The 27,138-nt window shown below is 35.4% G+C and overlaps 1 protein-coding gene across 3 annotated transcripts; it reads left to right on the top strand.

The window, feature by feature from the left end:
- The first annotated feature begins 7 nt into the window (after window positions 1–7).
- LOC125682469 (phosphatidylinositol polyphosphate 5-phosphatase type IV-like) lies at window positions 8–27,138 on the top strand. Of its 3 annotated transcripts, none has more exons than XM_056155412.1 (12): window positions 23–119; window positions 265–365; window positions 10,462–11,619; window positions 15,144–15,267; window positions 16,477–16,574; window positions 18,951–19,075; window positions 19,402–19,521; window positions 20,816–20,917; window positions 21,267–21,437; window positions 23,668–23,789; window positions 23,880–24,016; window positions 24,274–27,138. In XM_056155412.1, the coding sequence occupies exons 3-12, from the start codon at window positions 10,490–10,492 to the stop codon at window positions 24,395–24,397; spliced, it is 2,253 nt and encodes a 750-aa protein (XP_056011387.1). In that variant the 5' UTR covers window positions 23–119; window positions 265–365; window positions 10,462–10,489; the 3' UTR covers window positions 24,398–27,138. The 3 variants fall into 3 exon arrangements, with proteins under 3 accessions (XP_056011386.1, XP_056011387.1, XP_048779031.2); XM_048923074.2 differs by having other exon boundaries at window positions 27–119; window positions 307–365; XM_056155411.1 differs by lacking the exon at window positions 265–365 and having other exon boundaries at window positions 8–119.

Below are 27,138 nucleotides of genomic sequence, written 5' to 3'. Positions count from 1 at the left end.
TCCCGTTTTTGGTAAATCGTGCATGCGTCAACGATTCAATATGGAGTCCCACCGACGAAAATAATGCTAGTGTTGCAAAGTGTTTTGCAGCTTTCTTGGAATGCGTGTCAAATATAACGGTAAGATATAAATTAATGTTAAATATAAGCAGTGACAAGCATCTACATGCATCTATACAAACTCCAATTTATGCATTTTCCTTGCTTTTTGCTTATATTTATGAAGTTGCTATGAACACTCTTGCATTGTTTACAAATAAAAAAGTTTCTGAATCACACGTGGTGAGTTACACGCCTCTTCATTAAGGAAAGACTGTATCATGATCATCATATCAACAGCAGAGGTTGCTTTTAAAGGTATTCACAGTAAGTATGATAAAAATAACACTGCTTTCTTTATATTTTATGTGTTTGTATCGATAATTAAAATCATACAACAGGTTAGGAACACTTCCCCTAAAGCGAGATCTTCTCGCTAAAACGCGATTTTCCCTCTTTAGTGAGGAAGTAAACATTACCATAAACAGGTGTTTTGGTGTCTCTATTAAAAACAATGGCAAATTCCATGCAATGCTGAATAATTGCGACACACACTCAGCTAATCTCGGTTGAGATTCGGCTTGGCTGAATATTTGGACTGACGCCTTCACCGAATCTCGGAGCAGTCCTTCATAATTCATGTCTGGAAATTTACTTTCAGTTTCGGCCAGTTCTAGCAATTAATAAAGTGCACTTAGGTGATCGACACTGGTGTTCGCTTCAAATAAGTAATTTGACTGTTAAACTAACTCTCTATCACTATAAATGCTGGTATTACTTACCGTTTAGGTATAAAAATCCCTAAATGAAAACAGGCACTACATTTTCCGTTCAAATGAAGATTTGCATGACACAATATTTTATCTCCTGGAATTGAAGAGTTCCTATTGTCTGCTTTATCTAGTTACTGATACAGTATAATCTGTCTAAACCGGCTATATGTGGTTCCAAAGAAATTGGCCGGTTTGCACAGAGTCCGGAGTGCAGAATGTTGATAAGAATGAGAGTTGCTTCCCTTGTATTCATTATATATGCATACGTGTGTAATGATTGCTAACGTTGTAATATATCACAAAAGAATTCAAAATATAAATGTCAGTGTTTTATTGTCGTGCTCATTTGGAAAAATTTCAATTTTTATTAAACAGTTTAAAATCTGGGAATTATTCGCGCAATTTTCTGTTGGTGAATTGTCGATTTTGTCTACATCATCGCTGTTATCAAGTGCTACATTATGTACGTTCGTCAAGTTTGTGTTGTGTTCGTTTAAAATTTGTCTTTCCCAGCTTTCATTGTAAATGTATCGCTTTCAACTGTCTCAATTTGTGAAACGGAAACTAATGTAATGCCGAGTGATCGACCGGACATGGCGAGTTGTGCTAACTAACTGCATATCATCACTGTCTGACTCGCCGTAGAGTTCCGAGAAGTCCACGAGGGGAAACCCTGCTTTTGGAAAACATAACGGGATTGTTGCCGATTTAGTTTCATTCCAAGAATGTATCGAATACATCGATTAATTGAACTTTGTCTTTTAATGTCAGTTCTCGTCTCTATCGTTAGGGGGCGCCATTACCTCATGCGTGGTGCTGTCATAATTGAAAAGTGCACCCCTAAAAATCAGGTTTTATTTTAAACTGATCGCGACTCATCGCCAGTTGCACTCTTTTACTTACCTGTGGCTTCCCTTGAGACACCCTTTGTGTACACCGCGTGTGATCGGCCGAATACCGACAGGTTGGTCATCATGGGGTGGCTGGTTTAAATGCGATAATTAGAGCTAATTGCGAGCAGTTGGGACCTTGTGTACACCGAATACAATTGACCGCAACAATTAGGGTGGTGTATCATCGAGGGACCGGTTTACACAGGATAATTAAAGTTAATTGATAGCAGTTGGGACTGTGTAAACCGGCCGATATACAGAATACGCAGTATCCGGAGTACAGGGAATTATTAATAAAGGATTTGTTAAAGAAATGTTAGGGACTATATTTTGTGGCCGGAATTGACAGAGCGCCGGAGTACTCAGAGGCCGGTTTGGACAAATTATACTGTACATCATATCTCTACACACCTACTTGCATTTCGCTAATTCAAAAGACAAACTATAGAAACTCTTCAATTTTGGGAGATAAAATATTGCGCCATAGAAGCCTTCATTTGAATGGAAAAATTAGTGATGGTTTATTTTATGGAATTTACATATTTATAGATGGTAAGTAATATAACCTTAATAGTGATATAGAGTTAGTTTAACAGTCAAATCACTTATCTGAAGCGAACACCAGTGTCACCTAAGTGCACATTAATTGCTAGAAACGGCTGAAGCTGAAAGTAAATTTCCAGACATGAATTATGAAGGACTGCTCCGAGATTCGGTGAAGGCGTCAGTCCAAATATTCAGCCAAGCCGAATCTCAGCCGAGATTAACACTCAGCATGAAGCAAATTGTCTCTATAAAATTGACAACACAGTCAAGAAATTTCATATCAAAGTTGCTGTGTGAGAGGGAAGCAGTCTGAAATCCAATACACATCGTTCGTGTTTTTGTTTTGATTAATAAATTTGCAGAAGTATCAGACATTTTAGCACTTTTTCTTCTTTTCACGTGAAACACAAAGAGAAGTACTCCATGGGTGTTTTTCTCTGTTGTACGGGATATATTTACTCTCGCTAGAGAGGGATAATCGCGTTTTTGCGAGAATATCTTGCTAGAGGGGAAGTGTTCCCAACCTGTACAAGTCTAAGGCTGTGGACTCGCTTTAACAATAACATTCGTCTCTCGTGTTTTCAAAGTGCCAAAATTAATTTTTAAAAAGCTTATGTCTCTGAAATATTCAGCTTTTCATAATAAATACTGTTAACTGGTTAAAATTGAAATTCTTTATTGGCACAATAGGTTATTGCCCATATGATTGATTAATTGAATATTGTTTAACGTCCCTCTCGAGAATATTTCACTCGTATGGAGACGTCACCACTGCCGGTGAAGGGCTGCAAAATTTCGGCCTATGCTCGGCACTTACGGCCTTTGAGCAGGGAGGGATCTTTATCGTGCCACACCTGCTGTGACATGGGACCTCGGTTTTTGTGGTCTCATCCGAAGGACCCATTTAGTCGCCTTCTACGACAAGCAAGGGGTACTGAGGACCTATTCTAACACGGATCCCCACGAGACGATTTATTGCCCATATGTATTTAACAAATAACAATAATGATAATAAATAATGGTAATGCATAGCAAGAGTGTTTCATACTTATGACAATAGTATTATTGTATGTATGCTTTTGTCTGTCAATGGCAATTATGATGAAAAATACATACATATATATACTTAGGGCTGAAACAATTCACCGAAATGTCAATACTATTCAATATAAAAGCTCGATTCAATGTTTGATTCATGGCTTCGATTTTTGGTTCAAAACGTATTTTACAAAAGGGTTCAGTAAAAGACATCAGACCTGGAGGTTATAAAACTTTTACTGTACTAATACTCAAACTCAGCCATGTTTGTTTTGATTACAACTCTGAGCAAGCTCCAGGCATACTCGAAAAATCTTGAGCATGTACTCCATTTGAGTATGCGAATAATTTTATTAAGTTTTATAACATTCACTTTTGAGTATGAATACGATTTAGAGCACGGTGTTTGAGGCTGAGAATGAAAATGTGCTCAGAAAAGTTTTACAACCTCCAGGCCAGGCTTGGCCTGTACTTATTATTATTACCAGCATGAGGTACAAAATAACGTCAAATAACATTCAAACTGTTGTTTGCTTTGAGTCTGATGAAAATAATGTTGAACTTTATCAGTTAAAACCACAGGCATTTGTATCGCTTGGGGTCGTCTATTAAGGGGACTGGTTCATATTTTTCGGGGGGAAAAACAATATTCATTTTTTATGTTAAAAATCAAAAATATAACTCAGTTAATGTTGACAACCAAAATTTGGACTGTCTGAATGCAAGGATAAGAGCAATATTTTAGCCTTAAATCTGTGTTATGTAAACAAAGACTCGAGTCTTTTTTTGTAAACAAACAAACCTGTGAAATGTTAATTTTGTAATTCAAAGCATCTTCATTTTGTACAATCACAAATTTTAACTTTTAAATGATACATTTTACCTAAAGTATACTTGAGATGTGATATATATAATAAACTTGGATCAATATCCATTTATTTTGAAAACTTCATAAACAATAACATACCGCAATCTTTGTTTTGAAAAAAAATAATAAACTCTATAATGAGCTTCTGTCATTATGAATGACCTTGATTTTTTTGTGAAAACTTCTAAATATATTAGACTGTAGACTTGGTTGACTTTTAGCAAGGTCTGGCACTATATGACTATACAGAATGTATGCGTATTGCAACAAGCTATTACATAGAATGTGAGAGCATAAGATATCATTTCTAAAAATGAATTTCCTACCCCAATTCATAAACTGAAGTCTGTCGTAGCTCCAATTAACTGAAAATTGTAAAACCGTCTGCACTTTCACTATTGCAGCCATTTTGCAGAGAGTTTGAAATGTGATATTTGTCAAAAGGCAGGGCTTGAAATAAAAATTGATTTGTTTGACAAATTTGGTCCAACCCGATCATTTTTTCAGCACTTTGACTGAATTTTAATTTAATTTTTTTTATTCCTTGGAAAATAGACATTCTCCGAATTAGTTTTAAACTTTATGCCAATGTTTTAGTAGGACTAGTTGTTTTACAGAATTTTTAAAATTCATTTGTCATTTGGGAGGTTCAACATAAACATGATAAAAGTGTAAAACATTATTTTCGGTTGTACTTTCACGTTGAAACTAGCCTAACCATTTGTGAATCCAGGGACATTTGTACAGATGTGCCAGACTATGAGGGCAAATGTGCAGTAAACTGTGAAAAGTGATTGGGAAGCTGTATTTGTGTCATTGAAAGTCCAACTAAAGTAAATAAAATTTTGTCCCTTTGACTTTAGTCGGGACATCTTATTTTGTCTGTCCATCCCACTGAGATTACATGGTTAATCTTGTTACTTCCTTCTATAATTTTCATGTTAGAACTGTCATTTTATGATGAGTGTTAGTACATTATGAGTCTAGGGCTGTCCATATTGTCAGGATTTAAAGTAGCTCCATCCTCATGTGACTCATAATATTGGTTCAAAGTAGTAAAACAGTATTAATTTCCACTTGTTATAGTTTAATTTAATCATTAACCAAAGAAAATGTATATGTTGCCATCTTTTTAAAGATGTCGGACATGATAAATAGACAGAAGTATATATGTAAGCATCAGGAAATTACACATTTTCATTAAACAGTAATAAAAATACAAAAAACTGCTATTTTATAAATATATACAACTTAAAGTGAATATAATACTCAGACATACAATAGAAAAAATACCAGCATAGGAGTTATTGCCCTTCTTTTGGTTTTTACTAATTTAGCCGAGTTGCAACGAAGTTGAACTCGGCTATTGGTTTGGTGATGCGGGCGGGCGGTTGGGCGTCAACAATTGGTTTCCGGATGATAACTCGAAAAGTTTACAATCTAATCAAATGAAACTTTGATATATTGTTGGGTACCTGGTAAGGAAGACCCCTATTGATTTTGGAGAAAAATTGTCAAAGGTCAAGGTCACAGTGACTGAAAATAGAATGAAAATTTCAGAAAAATTTGGTTTCTGGATGATAACTCAGAAAGTTTAAATCTGAATCAAATGAAACTTTGATATATTGTTGGGTACTAGGTAAGGAAGACCCCTATTGATTTTGGAGAACAAAGGTCAAGGTCACAGTGACCGAATATAGAATGAAAATTTCAGAAATATTTGGTTTCCGGATGATAACTCAGTAAGTTTAAATCCGAATCAAATGATACTTAAGGCCAAAAATAAAAATATGTTTGTTTCCCCTCGCCCCGACCGGGTCAAAAAAAAGGGCCCGGGTCAAAAGTTTTTTTGCCAAAAAATTGCGATGTTTTTTTTTTTTTATTTCCGTAAAAAAAATCGTGTCCGCTCCGTGTCGGTTCTAGACGTTACTTCTGCTTTTTTCGGAAGTTACCGGGATTTATCGATACTTGAAAAAATGGGTGACAGAATAGCGTTGTCGTCTACTGTAAAGATAAAATACAAACACACATCTAAAGTTGTGCCCATAATAGTCAACAGACTCTACAGTTTCTCCAAACACTGTACATGGAATGAGGTTTTGAATGATTTGACAGCGGACGGCGACCATAACATAGACAAGTTGGACGAAGTAACTGTCACCGTGTCGGACAAACTTGCCAACGGTGTAACTTTTGAGCCAGATTTTGAAGAACAGATACAAGTGGTTCACAACTTTGATAAAATTTGAAATATGTACAATTTGACGTGATAAGAGACTTAGAACCAAATAACAATGTACCAAAAGGTCAAAATCCTCCTACATGTCCTACAGCTTTCGATGTTTTGATGAGAAAGTCCAGCACACTGACAAAGCTCCCTCAAAAGATTGATGAAGCCTCTCCCAGATTTACAGGTAATTTATATGCATTATTATATTTCTATCAAGTAGGTTTGAGATGGTGTATGGCTCATGTCTTAAAGTTATAAATGAGTCTGTCCCACACCATTTCATTTCTTTCTTCAATGTTCCCAAACTTTTGGTCTGGGGAAATTTATGGTAGGGGGTGTAAAAACGGTAAATTCCTAGGGGAAGTGCTGCCCAAATTTTTTTCATTTGTTTATCATCATGATGATCAATATCATAAACAATGGATACATGAACTAAGATGAATATTCACTGTTCAAATCTTTTTAATCAAATGACAAAATGTCAGAAGAACAGAAATTGGATTTGTGTGTTTGTCCACATTCAATCTGTATCCTTGCATTCAAAAATTTAAATGCTTTTTGTAGGCCTTATATACATGTGCAGGATAAAACATGTTTGCATCTACCATGCATATTCCCCTTTTTCACTCTCCAAAAGGACATTCAGTATTAAATGCACAATCTGTGGAAATTATGTTTTTGGCAGCCTTTATATTTACAGTCATTGAATGATAACATCTTTATAATATTTGTATCATTGAAGTAATGGAAGTAGGGCTGAATCTTTGAATTTAACCTTGGGTAATCTGAAAAAGAAAATAAAGAGCACAAAAACATTAAAATCAATTTTTTTCTCTGACAAGTGTTTTTTTTGTCACTTTCAGGGGATGTTCTACATGGAAAAGTTTTCACAAGACTCCAGCTTGCATGTACCAGTCACATTGAATTTGCATACTACAGCTCAGATGTTGGCCGCAAAGACATATGTGCATATTGTGTTGCAACAGAGATCCAAAAGGACAAGGACTTGTGCAAAAACTTTAAAGTTGTGCTGCCAGTTTGTGACTTGTGTCGTTCAAAAAAATTGGAAGTCCCAAAGAGAAATCCAATTAAGAAATAGTTAATTCTAGTCTGACAATCAGTTAATTCTAGTCTGATATTCATCCTCTCTAAGTCATTCTTTTTAACATGTTGTTTATGATTTTTGTTTCTACTTGTTTCTAGTCAAGAATAAATGTTTTTTGTTTATTTTCATTTATTTCTTTAAATGTTTTTTAAAGAAATGTCGGAGTAAAGAAAACAGAAATTACACATCCAGAGCATTCATATTAGCATACAGATTCAACGCCAGCAAGCCATTCCAGGATTTTAATACATAAAACATTGAAGCTCAACCAATCCTCAACATAGAAGTATAAATGTTCTCTTCTCCAGATGTTAAGCATTGAAGACAATCAGTGCCCTGTTTGACAGATCTGCTTTTTTTCCGACAATACATATAAAATTATATGAATTTAAAAAAAAAAAATATATCACCTGCCTGCCTGGTCAGTTTCAAAAACTAGACCCGGGGGAGGGGAAACAAACATTCTTTTAATTGTGGCCTAAAGATATTGTTATGTACCAGGTAAGGAAGACCCCTAGTGATTTTGGAGAAAATGGGTCAAAGGTCAAGGTCACGGTGACCGAAAATAGATTTAAAATTCCAAAAAAAATTAGTTTCCGGAGAATAACTTGAAAATTTTTAATTTAAATCAAATGAAACTTGGTTATATTGATGGATACCAGCAAAGCAAGGCCCCTATTGATTTTGGAGAACAAAGGTCAAGGTCACAGTGACCAAAAATAGATTGAAAACTTAAGACAAATATGGTTTCTGGACAGTAACTTGAAAAGTTTAAAACTGAAATTAGTTCTTCACAATTATAAATATGCCACATCATTCCTGACTTTACAATGTATCCCATGCAACTCGGCTTATGCACCCCTGGGTGCATATATTGATTTTTTCAAATTTAGATGATTGATTATTCATAGAAAATATAAATTTTATTAGCATCAAATAAATAGAAGAGGAGTCCTATTGTTTTTCAGGTGAAAAGGTCAAGGGTCTCTCCACTCTGGACGCTCAATATCTTGAGAAATCTTTCCTTGACAGACATTAAATTTGGTACACTGATACATTGTGAGGAGTAGATGACCCCTATTGATTTTGAGGTCACATGGTCAAAGGTCAAGGGTCAAATTGGACATAGGAATATACTGACCGCTCAATGTCTAGAGAATCCTTTGCTTAAACAGACATCAAACTTGGTACATCTTCAGGAGAAGATGACCCCTATTGATTTTGAGGTCACATGGTCGAAGGTCAAACTGGACATAGGAATATACTGTCAGCTTGATATCTTGAGAACCCTTTGCTTGACAGACATCATACTTCATACAATGGTACATTTTAAAAGAGTAGATGACCCCTATTGATTTTTAGGTCACATGGTCAAAGGGCATACTGGACATAGGAATATACTGTCTCCTATATTTTAAGAATTATTTGCTTGACACCAAACTTGGTACACTGGTACAACATAAGGAGTAGATGACCCCTATTGATTTTGAGGTCACATGGTCGAAGGTCAAACTGGACATAGGAATATACTGTCAGCTTGATATCTTGAGAACCCTTTGCTTGACAGACATCATACTTCATACAATGGTACATTTAAAAGGAGTAGATGACCCCTATTGATTTTTAGGTCACATGGTCAAAGGGCAAGGGTCAAAGGAATATACTGTCTCCTATATTTTTTAAGAATTATTTGCTTGACACCAAACTTGGTACACTGGTACAGCATAAGGAGTAGATGACCCCTATTAATTTTCAGGTCACATGGTCATATTCCACTCTGGACATAGGAAGATATTGTCTGCTCAATATTTTGAATTGGTTTGACACCACTATCAATTAAATGATGCATGTGTATAACCCTTTTCAATTTTGCACCATGGGGGGCATATATGTTTTACAAACATTTCTTGTTAAAATTAGATGTTAGATCTGCTCGCATACTCGCTTGATATGTGAGCAAGTATGCCAGCAGATCTAACATCTAATTTTAATTAGATTGGAATCACAAGGGTTCTATGTTTAAAAGTCACAAATATCCTCATGTAGACTAAGTTTGATCTCATCATAACCCAAGAATCTTGGCAAGGCCATAAGAGAGGTGTTAAAATTTTACAGAAGAATGTAGGAATTCCTACAAATAATTTCTGTAACCAAAGCTCAGTCGTGTAAAACATATTTATTCCTTTTCTGAAAAGCTCTCCATAAAACATTTTCTACAAAATGCAGCAACAAAATGAGATTTTTCTGTAAGTTACACAATTGATATAATTAAGGAAGTATAAAACCTTTTCTGTAAGTTACACAATTGGCAGAATTAAGGAGGTATGACACACCTTTTCTGTAAGTTACACTATTGGTAGAATTAAGGAGGTATGGCACACCTTTTCTGTAAGTTACACAATTGATAGAATTAAGGAAGTATAAAACACCTTTTCTGTAAGTTACACAATTGGCAGAATTAAGGAGGTATGACACACCTTTTCTGTAAGTTACACAATTGATAGAATTAAGGAGGTATGATACACCTTTTCTGTAAGTTACACAATTGATAGAATTAAGGAGGTATAACACATTTTATTTTGAATCGTATTGAATTTAAATCGTAGATCTGATCACACATACCTTACTACACAAGGATCTGAAGAAGCCCAATTAAAGGTCACCTCCTGTCCCTTAAGATCTTCACTTGCATGACTCTGCCAGGTCTTTGGAAGTTGTAGGCATTTTCATTCAATGTTTTAAAAAAATATATGAAAACAAGCTTTTATAGTGTAGTTTTTCTGTAACTATTTTAATGAAATATTTTTTACAAATGATTTTTACTAACTCCCTATATAGTACTTGTACATGTGAGTATGTGTATATATAAATTATTATTTACATGTATGTATATATGTATTGTTTTATCATTATTGTTATCATAATGTTTATCATTTTTATTGACAGGCACATTATTATTTTTATTTACAGGCACATTTCATGTCAAAGATTCAACATCATGGAGATGGACATCAGTAATCTCAAACCCCCTACTGGGGACACGGCATCCATCTCCTCCACTGGCCGAAAATTCAAAAAGAAAAGTGCTCTGACAAAACTTGCCGAAAAGAAACGTCGTTCATCAGAGAGTGGGAGTGAATTTGGGTCATGTGCATCTCTACAATCTAACCAGACTCTGGAAGTCACAGGGGGACAGAACACAGCATATAGCAGCAATCAGAATGTATCCAATATCGAGGAGGACACAAACATGAAATTAGACATCACATACCCGTCTGACGACACACCCGAAAATAACAACCAAGCAGAAGATCAGTCCAATAATGCAAACTACGCACGGACTGGCTTACAGCGTGGAAAGAAAGTCTATAACGTCAATGTGAAAAAGAATCCCAAACCGGTTCCCCGATTAAAGAAACCAGATCCCGAGAAGTGTGACTGGGACCCCCCTCCTCCTCTGGATGCCAACGACAACGGGAACATCGGAAGCAAGGCGCCATCAGATGCCACCATACACAGGTTCAGGGCCCTGAAGATGGCTAATGATCCAAAGGGGTCACTGGAGTCATTAAAGAGTCTTCCTTTTCAACCCAAACCACCACAGACGCCCAAATCTGAAAGAAAAGTGAAAGGAAAAGGAAATCTTAAGGGAGAGAAGAGAAACCGAGATCCTGGTTCTTCAGGGGAGGAAGTGGAATCGAAATCAAAGAAGCAGACTCCGTCGTATATAAACCTGCAAACAGGGACGGAGAAGTACGAAAGGGAAAAATCGGAGGATGAAGTATTCATGACAGATAATTCTAACAAGACTGTGGGCACAAGTGCTGGTACATTGGAGGTAAACAAGAAGGACAGTGAAATTTTGCTCAGTAACAATGTAGAAATGGCAAGTCCTAGAAGTGCCAAGTCCTCCCGCGGTCTTCTCCCGCCCCTCATTCCGAAATCCTATCTTCCTCCTCTCGGAGACATCACATCGACAGCGCTTAAAGTCTCCATGAAAACCGACTCCTCGTACCCTCATCAGAAAGTTTCCTTAGAAGACTCCCGTATAGGTGACACTCTTTCACAGAGGTCACTCTCAGCATCTAGTGCCATGTTACCGATCACCATTAGAGAGGCCAGGGCAAGGTAATATAATACTGTGTGTTATACGTCTTGATGCTATTGGTAAAGAACTACGTGCAGTAACAGTCTATTCTGGCCATTCTTTTTACGAATAACAAAAGTTTATGAATTTTTTTTTGTGGAGTAGTTTTTATATACGAAAGAAATTGCAAGAGTGAAAATTTAGTAAGGAACCATGAATTTACTATTGTATAAAATCACAGTGCCTTTCCCATCTTTCAGATGGCCAACATTTTCTATCTCATTCTTAGACTGAGTTGTTTGAGTTTAAAAAGTATAGGTTGCATGTCTCCTTTATGACCAAGTAAAGAGTTGTCAATTATCATATAACAGTGAGAATGGGTTTCATCAGCTCATACAATCCAGGATTGCTCTTTAGAAAAATTGTCTGAAAAGTGGACATTTTGAAATTTTGGGGGGGGAAATTTATAATGTTGCCAACTTTGTGATGTCATATTTGATAAAAGGAATCATTTGTGTTGAAAATCATTTTCTTTATTTATACCCCACGCAACAAAGTTGAGGAGGGTATAATGTTTTTGACCCATCCTTCAGTCAGTCTGTCAGTCTCTTTCTTGTCAGCAAAACTTCTCTGAAACTGTTCAACAGAATTTCGAGAAACTTTGTACAGTAAAACTCGAATACAGCAAACACAGATATAGCGAAATTACGGCTATAGCGAAGTGAAATCTATTTCCCCGGCAAATTTTTTATCTATTCTATATAAAAATGTGTGTTTATAACGAACACGGATATAGCGAATTTACGGATATAACGAAGTAAATTCATATTCCCTTTGAATTAAAAATGAATGTAAAAATTACCTTTTATAACGAATTTTTTTTTTTCATTTTAAACTCGTAAATTTTAACAATCGCTTATTACGAAATTTCTTTTTGTATTTTTTCACAAGAGTTTGTTAACGCAAAACAATACTTACACATGCATTTAGCAAATATATTGTCGGTATTGTTTACTATTCTCGTTAATTAAATTTGAAGTTTGATTGCGTTTATTATTTATATCGTACACTCGTTTATTTGTGTAAAGCAACAAGTAAATGACAACTGCGATAGACTGTTTGTATGAATTGCACATAATTTGTTGATATTTTTCTTTCGACATGTTCTTGCGTGACTTAAATATCCCTAAAGATAAATTATCATATATAAATCAGTGTGTATATATCTTGTACAAAAATATTTCTTCTCGAAAATACATAGGCTTAATTTCTCTTAGAGACAATACAAACTCAAGTATATCGATTGCTGCTTTCTTATGCAACTGATATACATGTAGAACAATCAGTTTTATTACGAATTTGTTATATTTTAATTATGAATTCGCTATAAACGTATAGCAAATTACGCTCATAGCAAATTTTTAGTGTCCACAGGAATTTGCTATATCAGAGTTTTACTGTAGTTAATAAGGACACGATGTGCATATTCCCAGAAAATTTTGATTCAATAATTTTTATGGGAGTTATGCCCCTTTTGAACTTAGACTTTCGAGCCCATCTGTCCTGTTCATGTCAGCGCAACTCCTCTGAGACCGCTCAACAGAAAGTTATCAAATGTTGTAGTTAATAAGGACACACTGTGTAGATGTGCATATCCCAGAAAATACTGATTTGATAATTTTTCTGGGAGTTATGCCCCTTTTGAACTTACACTTTCGAGCCTGTCTGTCCTGTTTTTGTCAGGGCAGCTCTTCTGAGATCGCTCAACAGAAATTTGTGAAACTTTGTAGTTAATAAAGACATACTTTGTAGAATAGATGTGCATATTCCCAGGAAATTCTGATTCATTAATGGTTTTGGGAGTTATGTCCCTTTTGAACTTAGAATTTTGAGCCCATCTGTCCTGTTCTTGTCAGTGCAACTCTTCTGAGACCCCTCAACAGAAAGTCGTTAACCTTTGTAGTGAATAAGGACACACTGTATAGATATGCATATTCCCAGGAAATTCTAATTCTATAATTTTTTGGGGAATTATGCCCCGTTTTGAACTTGGACTTTTGAGCCAGTGTCTGTCCTGTTCTTGTCAGTGCAACTCCTCGGAGACCGCTCAATAGAATTTTCTGAAACTTTATAGTTGATAAGAACACACTTTGTAGATGTGCATATTCCCAGGGAATTCTGATTCATTAATTTTTCTTGGAGTTGGGCCCCTTTTGAACTTAAAATTTTGAGACCATCTGTCTTGATTGATTGTGGCTTGCTTAACGTCCCTCTTGAGAATTTTTCACTCATACAGAGACATCACCAATATCGGTGAAGGGCTTCAAATTTAGGCCTTTGCTTGGTGCTTACGGCCATTGAGCAGTGAGGGTTCTTTAGCGTGCCACACCTACTTTGACATGGGACATACGTTTTTAAGGTCATTTCCAAGGACCCATGACATTCACACCTGATCCCGAGCATTTTAACGACTTAGATCTGTCACGGCTGGGATTCTAACCCCAACCTTTCGCATGTGGGGCAAACATTATACCTCTAGGCCACTGCGGCAGCCTGCCTGTCCTACAGGTTCTTCTGTAATTGAATAGGAATTGTATGCATATTTTGAAAGATCATGCACAAAAGACTCCATATTGAGGCTGAAATGCAAATATGAGACTCCCTGTATGGGCTATAATACTCAGGTGACCACTGAAGTCCGTGGGCTTCTTGGTCTTCAAATGTCCACTTTGTTGGTTTTTGTGTGGGGTTTTTGTGTGTCATTATTTATGCTTATGTCTAATTTATTTTAAAAAAATGTCCACTTTCTGTTTTACACATGTCCACTTTGTCTTTGTGGAGCTGTCCAGTACTGAATACCGAAAAAATCATGCAAGTTTGACCTTTGTTCACCTCATAAGAATCTGCAAACATGAATTGGTCGCATGATCCGATTTTACTGTGCTTATCTTTCCCATTTTGGCTGAAAAAGCGTAAATATTTGCAGGAGTGATAGTATCAAAAATCAATGACAGAGACATAATTGATCAAGTCTTGTCTAAACTTGATTAGTTCACGTTAAGTAAAGTAAAACATTTAACACAAAGCTAATTAAGATAATTAACTTTAGAAGAACAGGTGATAGATATTGGGTAATGCATTCCCCCAATCTAAACACATTGTGAGGTGGTTTTATAGGGGGTATTATTAACCCAGGAATTTGAACAATAAGTGGATCATGCTATATTGATCAGCTGTAACCAAAACACACTTGAATACTGTAGTTCTTGACATTTAAATTCTCAGGTATAGTGCAGTTTCAAACATGGTACTCCATGCATTGTGAAATACGATGGAAATACCTATTAACCACTTTCATTGAGTTGTATTGATCAGTTTGTACTGTTATTGACAACAGGTTAGAAATGGAATACACAATCCTCTCACAAGTGACAATTACTCCCCGTAATATAGATGTGGATTTGTGATTTTTACAGACCTAGTGGTACTGTGTGTCTATACCTCAGTGTTGTGTAAGGACAGCTGATTATACTATGTCTATGTTATACCCTATTCCAATCTGTAGGACCGGGTCACGGGGCAATGTGAGTGTCACCTCCTCCCTGGTGGGGGCCCCGGAGCTAGAGAGGTACTTCCCGGACCACCAACTGAAAATCTGGGTTGGAAGTTGGAACATGGGAGACAGGAAGGTGAGTACTGTCTGTGATACCTGGAGACAGGAAGGTGAGTACTGTCTGTGATACCTGGAGACAGGAAGGTGAGTACTGTCTGTGATACCTGGAATTTTTATGTATGTTGATCAATGCTTAATGTGAACAAAACTTCATGCACTCATTGAATGGTGAAGTGTGCTTTTGTTGTCCTGAAAGCATTGTAGGAAAATTAAAGGACACATGTAAACAAAAGAATTTGTGTAAAAGCAGACTAGCTGTTATCCAGTCTAAATGTATTGACAGCAGTTCTATCATACATCAATTTGGATTACAGAGTGAGCTCAGATATATACAAAAATTTTGAAAAATATTGTACACTTTTGGATATTTTAAATAAAAATTAGACAAAAATATTATAGCAATATGTTATCGTAATGTACAAACTAATGTGAAAATCGTGTCCTAGTGATGGAGCTTTAATCGTAATGCACTTTCCAAATATTTTTCATGCAGATTAGCGATAATCGTCAATGTTGATTTAAGACTCTATATGTGAACAGAAGTTAACTTCATTCTTTAGAAATATTTCATAGAAAATTTGATACCTGTCATTTTCATTGTTTTGCCAAACAGGTGCAGAGCATGGGTGGGAAAAATACACATGACTCATGCAGTACACACCTGTACATATACCTGTAACCAATATTGCAGCTTTCTAAGGATGCACAGAGAACACAGGGTTTGACATTTACCCCTTTTCAGCACTAGACCAGTCGGGCTACTTCAAATGATTTTTACTAGACCTGACTTTATATGCACTAGCCCTGACCAACTTTCCAGAAAAAAACCCTGATAGTTTCTCCATATTTAAATACTTCATGTAAATGACAAACGTTTACAACGTAATTTATTAACTTGATAAACACTTTATTATAGTCAATTCAAATAAACTGTTTAAAATTAACATCGAGTAGATGTCGTAAAACATCACTGCCGACCGCAACTTATTTATTAGAACTAAAAATAGAGATTATTCCACCACACGGTTCAAGATTGGTAGTTTCTTGTTTATTATTCAACACGACCAGTCGGACTAGTAAAGCGACATTTTACCCGACCGGACCTATCATTTAGTAGACGTGCCTTAGTGTCAAACCCTGGAACATTGTATATAGATGTAAATGTGTGTGTGTGTGTGTGTGTATATATATAATGTGGTCTGATGTAATGATTTTTATACACCAGGAATGTAAGGATTCTCTAGAAGACTTTATCTTACCGGTGGAGAGTGAAATTATGCAAGATATTTATGCTGTTGGAACCCAGGAAAACAATATCATCAAGTAAGGATAGCTATTTCTAGAAAAAAATGGAAAATCTATGAAGGTTGCCTTCCCTATGCATATTTTAATCATTGGGTTTTAAGAGCAAACTTTCATTTGATAATTGTTCTCTCCTGCGGTAGAGCTGCAAAGTAACTTACCCATTCATTTATGTGTTTACTTATTTAAGCTTGTGTACAAGATTTAAGTCATATCTCTTGCCCAATTATTATACCCCCCGCTACAAGTTGTGGGGGGGTATACTGGAATCTGGAATCGGGTTGTCCGTCTGTCTGTCTGTCCGTCCGTCCGTCTGTAGACGCAATGGTTTCCGGGCTCTAAAGCATTATCCTTTCCACCTACCGTCACCATATCATATATATGGACTACCCATGGGATGAAGATGTTCCCTATCGATTTTGGGGTAAAAAGGTCAAAGGTCAAGCACACTGGACATCGAAGTAGCAATATGGTTTCTGGGCTCTAAAGCGTTATCCTTTCCACCTACAGTCACCATATCATACATATGGACTACCCATGGAATGAAGATGTTCCCTATCGATTTTGGGGTAAAAAGGTCAAAGGTCAAGCACACTGGACATCGAAGTAGCAATATGGTTTCTGGGCTCTAAAGCGTTATCCTTTCCACCTACAGTCACTATATCATACATATGGACTACCCATGGGATGAAGATGTTCCCTATCGATTTTGGGGTAAAAAGGTCAAAGGTCAAGCGAACTGGATAGCGAAGTAGCAATATGGTTTCTGGGCTCTAAAGCGTTATCCTTTCCACCTACAGTCACCATATCATACATATGGACTACCCATGGGATGAAGATGTTCCCTATCGATTTTGGGATCAAAAGGTCAAAGGTCACGCGCACTGGACATCGAAGTAGCAATATGGTTTCCGGGCTCTAAAGCGTTATCCTTTCCACCTACAGTCACCATATCATACATATGGACTACCCATGGAATGAAGATGTTCCCAATCGATTTTGGGGTCAAAAGGTCAAAGGTCACATGCACTGGACATCGAAGTAGCAATATGGTTCGGTTTGTCATGCCATTTGTTTTTTACACTCAGAAAAGAGGTAGTTTATACCTATTACCAACACCCTTTGGGAGATTGGGGTAAGTGGGGGGTATTCTTAGTGAGCATTGCTCACAGTACCTCTTGTTTAGCCTGGAACTGAAGCTCAAGTGATCTTTTCTGATCACCTGTTGTCCATTGTCTGTTCGCCTGTCTGTCCAAACTTAACACATTTTCGACTTCTCCAGAACTACTGGGCCAATTTCAACCAAACTTGGAACAAAGAATCCTTGGATGAAGGGCTTTCAAATTTGTTCAAATGAAGGGTCATTCCCCCTTGAAAGGGGAGATAATGACAAAAATGCAAAAATTGGGTGAGGTCATTTAAAAATCTTCTCAAGAACCACTGTGTCAGAAGAGCTGATATTTACATGAAAACTTCCTGACATAGTGCAGATTCAAGTTTGTTAAAATCAAGCCCCCTGGGGTAGGGTGGGGTCACAATAGGGGATCAAAGTTCTACATGTAAATACATGTATATAGGGGAAGGCTTGGGTGAATGATGTGACCCATGGGGCTCTTGTTTTTATCAAACTTGCAATAATATTACATTGTATAAAGACATTTGCTTTCAAGGTTACAGGTGTAAGATCAAGGTCACTGGTGTACAAGATTTAAGTCACATATTTTTCATCCAAATTTTGTCAGACTGGTAGGAGCCTTTTGTTTTGTATTTTGTATTACATTTCAAATGCACTCACAAGGATGCTACATTTCATCAAGATCTTTATTCCTATTGATTTTCAAGGTCAAATTTAGAATGTCCAAGTCGCTGGAACAAAGAATCCAAAGACCCCCTATATTCTGATTTCAATAGCACTTTCAGGATTGCTGACTTACAGATTGTCACGATTCGAGGGAATGTCCTGCTTTGTGAAGCCCTTATTTATAATGGAATCTTTGATTAGAAGTGTATTGATTGAATATTTAGTACCATGCAGTGTTAGGCTGAAAGCTGTTGGTTTAAGTCAATACTTTCTTTTTTCCATTCATTTCAGATTAGATATAAATTGAACTATGAAGTCTGATTTGTAGTCATGTAGTAAACTTCAAAAAGCGGTCATCAGAAGGAAATCTGTACTTGTACATTTAATAGACTGGAAAAAAGATAGCAAGAATCATGTTAAATTGATAATTCTAAACCAAGATGTGCATCTAATAAATCAATAATTCTAAAACCAAATTGTCAATTAAAAATTTATAATTTTAAACCAAAATGTCATGTTATCTATAAAAATTACAATTGGATATAACAATCGATTTACTGAGCACTTGTAGAGACGTGTATATCATTATTTTCCAGAAAAGACTGGGAGGTGACAGTACAGGCCACCCTGGGACCTACGCACGTTCTATTTCACTCCGCCTCTCATGGATCTCTACATCTTGCCATATTCATACGCAGGGACCTCATCTGGTTCTGTTCTGGTACAGTAATATGTCAAATGTTTAATAACATAAACAATATGCAGGGACCTCATCTGGTTCTGTTCTGGTAATATATCAAATGTTTAATAACATGAACGATATGCAGGGACCTCATCTGGTCATGACATGTTCATAGGTCACCGTATATTAATGGAGAAATAAAATGCAATGAGACTGTGGAGATATTTTATTGATGACATTGGTAAAGTTTGCTATTCCACAATAATATTACAGGATTTCACGAATCATTAAAGCTGTGTTATATGGAATCCATTATTTCAGTTGATCTGTGTAGATGAATTATGTACAGTTGTTGTTATTTTTAGTCCCAGATGATGAACAGGTGTCCACTAGGGCAGTTACCATGATGAAAACCAAAGGAGCGGTAGCAATCTCATTTCATTTTTTTGGAACCTCATTTCTATTTGTCAACTGTCATTTAACATGTAAGTATAAAAATCAGCTCTCGTCTAACGTTAAAGTACTGTAAAATCATAGTAATTAAATACCAATTTGAAATAATTGAAATAACATCTCAAGACGCTAAATCCCTGTATTGTTATGCCCCTGTAATTAGGCATATAGTTTTTGATCTGTCTGTCCACAAAAACTTTAACCTTGGCCATAACTTTTGAGTGGATGGTGATACTGATAGGGCTTTCATATTTCACATGTGCATTTCTTGTGACATGGACTTTTTTTTTTTGGTACCATACTTGACCTTGTGACCTTGATCTTGGTGTTTGATCAACTTTTGAAAAATTTCAACCTTGGCCATAACTTTTTTTCACATATGTATTTATTTTTTGGGTTACCAAAGTGTTTTATTTCATGACCTTGATCTCGGGGTTTGATTTACTTTTGAAAAAAGTTTTGACCTTGGCCATTATCAACTTTGCTGTCATACAAGGGCATCAATGTTTCACATACATATCTTGTTTAAAATGTCAAAGTCCTGTTCTTTTTTTTCCTCTAATTTGTTCTCATGAGAGTGGTGAAGCAATTACCTATTGAGTAAACAAAGTGACCAACAGAACTTGAACATTTTCTATGGGAGCTGTATCGTAACAGGATTAGTAATACAAAACAGTGCACTGGGACACAGGGCTACCTGAACTTTATAGATTATCATTATCTCTTTCAGTAAACAGTTACAATCACAGACTTATTGATTAAATTTGTTTGTCTGTTTGCAAATACATTAACCTCAGCCATAACTTTTGAATTGATGGTGATAGGCCTTTCATATTTCGCATGCATACTCCTTGTGACAAGACATTTCTTTTGGTACCAATATTTTTGACCTTATGACCTTGATCTTGGGGTTTGACCAACTTTTGAAAAACTTGAACCTTGACCATTATAAACTTTGCTGCCATAAGGGGGCATCAGTGTTTCAGAAACATATCTTGTTTGTTTTAAGTTAAAAGGATACAGTATTAAGCATTTTATTTTATAAATTCAATAAAAAACTTTTTATTCTGTCTATCTAGCTCCTCAGCTGAAAAAAAATATGCATACTCAATAGATAAAGCCAACATGAAAAAAAGTTAAAGATTATACCAATTCTATATTACAGTAACCAGCTTATTGTGATAAAGATTGTTTGACAACAAAACTATTATAATAAGAGGATTCTGCTATATAACTTAAGCTTATCTAAAGATTTGTGGCAGTAGTTGTTGAAAATATCCAGAATTGGTGTGTTCCTGTGTTGTAACCATCCTTCTCTGCTTTCAGCTGATGATGGTCGTTTAAAGGACCGGATAACAGATTATCACAAAATCTGCTCCTGTCTAAAGATGCCCAAGTATTCTCATAAAGACCAACAAAGTGTTCAAGGTATCCATACATGTAGCTCCATTTTAGTCACAGTTTGTTTATAGTTTGATTTTTCTATACTTGTTCATTATGTCATTTTTTATATAAGATGTGAAAATTAAATTGCAAATTGTGTTGTTATTGAATCATAATATTAAATGGCCTGTTATTGGCTCATTTCCTTCAATTCTCATGGAGAATGGTGCCATTCACATGCTCTCCTGTAAATGGTTTATATGTATATAGGCTGTCATATTTGGCTCATGTCCTTCCCAAAGTTTGTTTGTTCACAGATTTTGATGAAATGTACTTTGATGAGAAATCCTAATCGTACATTGTATAGACTGCATGTATAATTCTATCTAACCAGGTGATGCTCTCAGTAAATATGATAGTGTGTTTTGGTTCGGGGACCTTAATTTCCGAATCGACAAGGGACGTAACACAGTGGAAAGCATGGTGGAGGCAATTACTGAACAGGAACATCCAAACTTTGAATTTCTTCTGGAGGGGGATGAACTCAATGATTGTATAGTTAAAGGTAATTCTTGTCATATTGTATAAATGTTGATTAGTTAATTAGTTATGTTATAGAGTTCGGACAGACCATGAAAAGGGCTTGAATTTTGACGCAGTCCTTGAAAAGTGCTTTGAAATGCATAAACAGCACAAAAACATGAAAAAAGTGCTTAAATTTGCAAAAGTACTTGAATTCTTACTAAATGGGGCTTGAATTCTTATCATGTTTTACTGTGTAAGCAAAACTTCAAAAAAACAAATCCGGTTGATTCTATCTCCTTTATAATAATAAATAATAATACCATATTTATATAGCACCCTTTTCATACACTATGTACGCTCAAAGGTGCTTTACAATGCATATATACCTTACAAGAGAATGTTATACACATAATACATAGAAAATAAATAAAACATTAAAAGCTGTACCTATCCTCATTGTACATATAAAACATGAAAACACAAGATACCATAAATATGCTAGATAAGAATAAACATCAGTTTCAGGGCGTATTAAAACAATAATAATAATAATGAAATACACACACGCACACACAGCATATAATATCTCAGGTATAATACATTAAAACATACAATTCCCCCCCCTTTTTTTTTTTTTTTTTTTTTTTATAAAACATCACAAAATGGTACCCGAAAGCTAAGACACACAGTCTTACATTCATTGCCAATATTTTTTTTAAATATGAATTAATATTTATAAATTTCTTGGAGACACTTTAGTATATACAATGTTTTTGTAAATATCGGAAGTGTTTGTGGGACTTAGTTTTTCATTTTAAAAAAGCACATATCGTCAAAACACCAGTGGTAAGAATGAATTATTGCTGTTTTACAACAAAGCTAACATCATTTAATTGGGGGGGGGGGGGGTTGCAGCTCATAATTCTCTTATGCAAAGTGATGAATATAAGAAATGACTAGGGTTGAGTTCTGACAATTTACCCCTTACAATGTTTCTAAAACTAAAATGTAATTAAACTGAATTGAGCTAAGCAACAATCTGATTAAAACCAGATCCTGAGATCCGCTCACTTAGATCGCTACACTAGGATCTGACGTAACCCCATATAGGGTCACGTCCGCATGACCTTTCGTTAAGCCAATCAAATTGACCCTGTCGATTTATACCAACGATAATTTTTCTCCCATGAACCTTTGCGTCATTATTTACATTAGAGATGCAAAAAAAAAAAAAAAAAAAAAAAAAAATGGCTGCGCATTTGACAGACAACTGCACACCTGTCAAAACATGCGATTTAAACAACGTCTGTATTCTCTGCGGGCTTTCTTTCATTCAAACGTTAAAAATTCCCGATGGAGTTCACAATTCAAGGAAAATGGCTGCGATTGTTTGGTTTGAAAGAAAACATATCGCAGTTAGATGCGACGTCACAATGCACTGTTTACGTCGACTGGCGTTATATTCCTCGCGTTATTTAAGTAAACCATCTTGAAAACTATTCAATTCGTACCCGTCCCTATTCATACATAAATCTGAATTCACAATTAATTTAATTTGGGTATATTTCATATCGTACGTTTTGTTGTTTTAATGAACGGAATAGATTAGGCATTGTTGCGAAAGTTTAAAATTCGTTATGCGAGAATATACAACTTTACAGTGTGGAATAAACTTCGTGGGAGAGAGATTTGTTTACGAATTGCCAGGAACCCCCTAAATAGCCATCATTGTCTGTATGGCGCCATCTGACTGGCTGATAGTTCTCATGAATATTCCAAGCGAAAGGTCATGCGGACATGACCCCCTATAGGGTTACATCAGGTCCTAGTGTAGCGATCTAAGTGAGCGGATCTCAGGATCTGGTTTTAATCAGATTGGCTAAGCAACTCATGATCTTCAAATGTTGGGGGAAAACACACCGGAAAATGAGAGGCGAAATGAGCTGAAGAAAGGATTAAAATTTCCAATCAATATATTGTATCAGGTTGTTTTTTTTCATTTACATGATTGTATTGTCCAGAAGTACTTGAAATATGGCTTTAAAAGTGCTATAAAAAAAAATCCAGAAAAGATATGATTCTGGGATGTACAAACCCTGTATGGTATATGTCTGTTAATCACATGATAGTTGTACGAACCCTGTATGATACATGTCTGTTAATCACATGATAGTTGTACGAACCCTGTATGATACATGTCTGTTAATCACACGATAGATGTACCAGACGTGTTCTTGTCATAACCTTATTTTTTTGTATATTCTTTGCAGATCAAATATTTCAAGGATTTTTAGAAGGAAGAATAAATTTTAAACCCACATATAAGTTTGATTTAAATGTTGATAAAGATATTTACGACACATCCAGTAAGCTACGGATTCCTTCATACACAGTAAGTATAGGACTTATGGATGATGATTTGAATTTAGACGAGTATCAAGCTTTGTTTGTCTGAACTTTTATCTTTTATCTTTATTTGTAGGACAGAATATTATTTAAGGCACGTAAGAAGAACTCTATCAGTTGTCTTCACTATGATGCTGTTATGAACCTACGCTTATCGGACCATCGTCCTGTGTACGGTCTCTATGAAGCTGTGATAAAACCAGGCGGGGACAAGTAAGTTATGCTTCAAAGTTGTTAACACTTCTGGCTCCAGGGAAATGAAACATAAACCAAGCTCACTTTCTATTTAAGTCTTATGTTTTTAGAAGGAACAACGAGTGAAAAAGCGAAACTGAGATCACAGATGAGCTTGTTTGAGTTATAGACCCTGGAGCTTGTAAATTTTATGTTGTTACGTGAACACCTATTTATTGTTGCTTGACTACATTTTGTGCTGTAGTACACTTTAACTGACACTTTTTCTTTTACAGTATTCCAATAGCAGCAGGTCACTTTGACCGCGACGTTTATATGGAGGCTAACAAGAAATGGGACATTAATATAGGACAGAAGAACAAAAATCAGAAAAATAGTTTGGTGTGTACCATACAGTAGTCAGACAGTCAGCTAAGGAAGGGAGGCAACTCATATAAAAGCTTCAAAAAGAAGGAAGAGATGCTCCAATTGTAAGAATGCTGAGCATTATGGAGTACCTAAAACTTGTCGGAAATCAAGGAAATTAGTACAGGAAAAAGGCAGCTACCATTGATCCTTCTTGTGGATAAGTTGAAGGACTTTTTGTTGGAGATTACTTTATAGTAAAAGAAACCCACAGTCCCTGATCACAGTCCCAGCATTCAACAGTGCAGGAAGTGATGCTGATTCCATAATGTGATGGTATATCTGGAAGTCTTTAAGATTGTTATTTTCATGTGTTAATACAAAAAAAATACTCAGTAAAGAGATTGAAAATTTTCTGAGAATTAGACATCTGTCAAAGTTCAGATTTGTTAATTGAATCTGTCCCAAATATTGAAGACCAAGAACCACTGCTCTGCATTTGTCTATCAATAATGTTTATGATGACTGTATTTTTATTACGTGCACATATTTTGTCAAGACTCACGGGTAATGTTTACCTTTATTTTGGAGAAAGGTATCAAAAGTAGGCTTTAAAGCATTCTTAATCCGAGATCATGTGACTCGTGCCCCCATTTGTTACATATGTAGTCTCTGCAATTGGAACAAAGTGTCGGACTTTATTAAAATTAGTTTTTTTCAGCAAACACAGCTGGAAGTCTTTTCCAACTATGTAGAGCCAGAATTTATACTAGATTTCATAAAAAGAATATTTCATTACTATTTTGTTTTTTCCTGTACAGTTACAAGAGCAAATTAGAATTTGGTTCGAATCATACATGTACTTTTGAATAAGTTATGAATGCATTGCTCGATTATTGCTAGGATTTCTGTCTAATGTGTGTGATATTGTAATCATTTTATATTTTCAACCGACGATGTCCATCTTTTGTACGTTTTTCAGATAAATCTAAACTAACAGAAAATGCAAGTTTGCTGTAATATCTTAAAAAATTGTCTTTGATTAGAAAAGAGTATAAGCAGTTATTTATCGTAGATTGTGGATACTTGAACTCATTGTCAGCTTAAAGGCTCAAAAAGATAATTGTATGATTTTCTGAAACTAGTCAGACTTGCATCTCCATCATTTTAACATAATGCATGCATTGATCATTTTTAGTTATGTGATTTTAATTTCATTATAAGTATGGTAAAGACATTGGAGTACTTAGGGGATTGAATTTCAGTGGTTTTCTCCATTATGAATTTGCTTGATTTCAGTTTTATTTCTGTCAACATAATTTCCTACCCAGGAACAGCTCCTGGGGAGACAATCATGGTTTTATTTTGTGAACCTAAAAATTAGTACTTTGTTGCAAAGTGTAATTCTAAGCTTGTTTATAAAATTTTCTTTTTCTTAATGACACTTGCTACAAAACAAGCTTTTTTTCAAAAATGATGAAAATGGACCCTGAATTTATGTTTATAGAAGTAGAAGGAATACATTTCACTGAATGGAATCTTACTTTTGCCATCCATTTCTCAATTATGCCTAATACAGTTTTTAGAGTTATACAGAGTAGGGATTTTGAACATCACAGGAAATTTACAAGTTCCTTAAACTTTACGAATTTGATATTGGTGCAAATTAAATCCAAAATATGCAAAGAAATATAATGATGAACATCAGTGTCTCGAACATTGATATCTTGAATACCATGGATCTGTCAAAGCAAGTTGAAAGTCACAACTACATTTTTTTTTTGTATTTTTACTTAAATATCTCGAACCCTTTGATATCTCAAAGTTTTTTATCGGCTCCATCAAGTTCAAGATAACAAGGTTCAACTGTATATCAACTCGTGCATCAAATTTTTAAAAAAAAAATTTGGGTAGCAAGTGTCCTTAATTTTTAATTCTTTATTATGTCATCAAGCTGTAAAGTTTGTTGTGTACTGGTAAGGAAGTGGTCTGATGTTTTATGTTTAAGAGTGCTATTTTAATAGAACGCTGAGTAGTGCCAAATATTTAAATGTACAGCAGTTGTATTTGGAATGTGGACACAAGGTGGGTGTGTTCAGTTGTCGACCTTGTGGTTTTATTTTTGTCCGTCCAGAGGTTGTGTGTAATATTATATATCCTTAGTTGCTTACAGTGTACAGTCAGACATGCCTCTGTTGCATGTAAGTTAATTCACATCTATAAAATATTCTGTCCAGAGATTGGGTTTTTGAAGCTTTCAATGCATACTAGAGATTGGATAGAGTTTAATTTTGATCTATGTATTTTGTAAATGAAGTACGTGTATATCAACAAAGGCCATTTACAGGGAGAACCTTTTGTCTGTAAGTTAAACCAATTTTTATTGTTGGACTCTTCTAGTTGAGATTCCTCTATTTGTCAATAAATTGGGGTTCTCTAGAGAAGGTGGTTCATGGTGTAACTACCAACAAACAGACAGACAAAAATGGCCTCTTCATCAAAGCTTTAACAGACAACACAAAAATATTTATTGACATATTATAATTTTGTTGTCATTGATTTTATTTTGAAAAGCTTGTGAGCATATTTAAGAAAATCAATAGTGATACCATGCTATCATATATGCATTTATTGTGGTATTTTATTTTGTTAGAAATTGTGACAATTTCTATACAGTGCTAATATACATGTACCGGTTTACCTGTTAAATATACTTTTTATTGATTGAAATAACAAAGATGTTTTGTTTAAGTCTAAACTATTTATAGCTTAACAAAAAGTAATGAAATATAAAA

This window comes from Ostrea edulis, chromosome 2 (genome assembly GCF_947568905.1).
Source record: "Ostrea edulis chromosome 2, xbOstEdul1.1, whole genome shotgun sequence".
NCBI classification, from domain to species: Eukaryota; Metazoa; Mollusca; class Bivalvia; order Ostreida; family Ostreidae; genus Ostrea; species Ostrea edulis.
This window is presented reverse-complemented; position numbering and strand designations above follow the sequence as displayed.

Excerpts from the sequence above, each read along its gene's own strand:
- LOC125682469 (XM_056155411.1), top strand. The coding sequence starts at position 10,490 with ATGGAGATGGACATCAGTAATCTCAAACCCCCTACTGGGGACACGGCA. Across the intron at positions 11,620-15,143 it reads ATTAGAGAGGCCAGGGCAAG|GACCGGGTCACGGGGCAATG; the intron begins GTAATATAATAC and ends TCCAATCTGTAG. Across the intron at positions 19,522-20,815 it reads TGTCAACTGTCATTTAACAT|CTGATGATGGTCGTTTAAAG; the intron begins GTAAGTATAAAA and ends CTCTGCTTTCAG.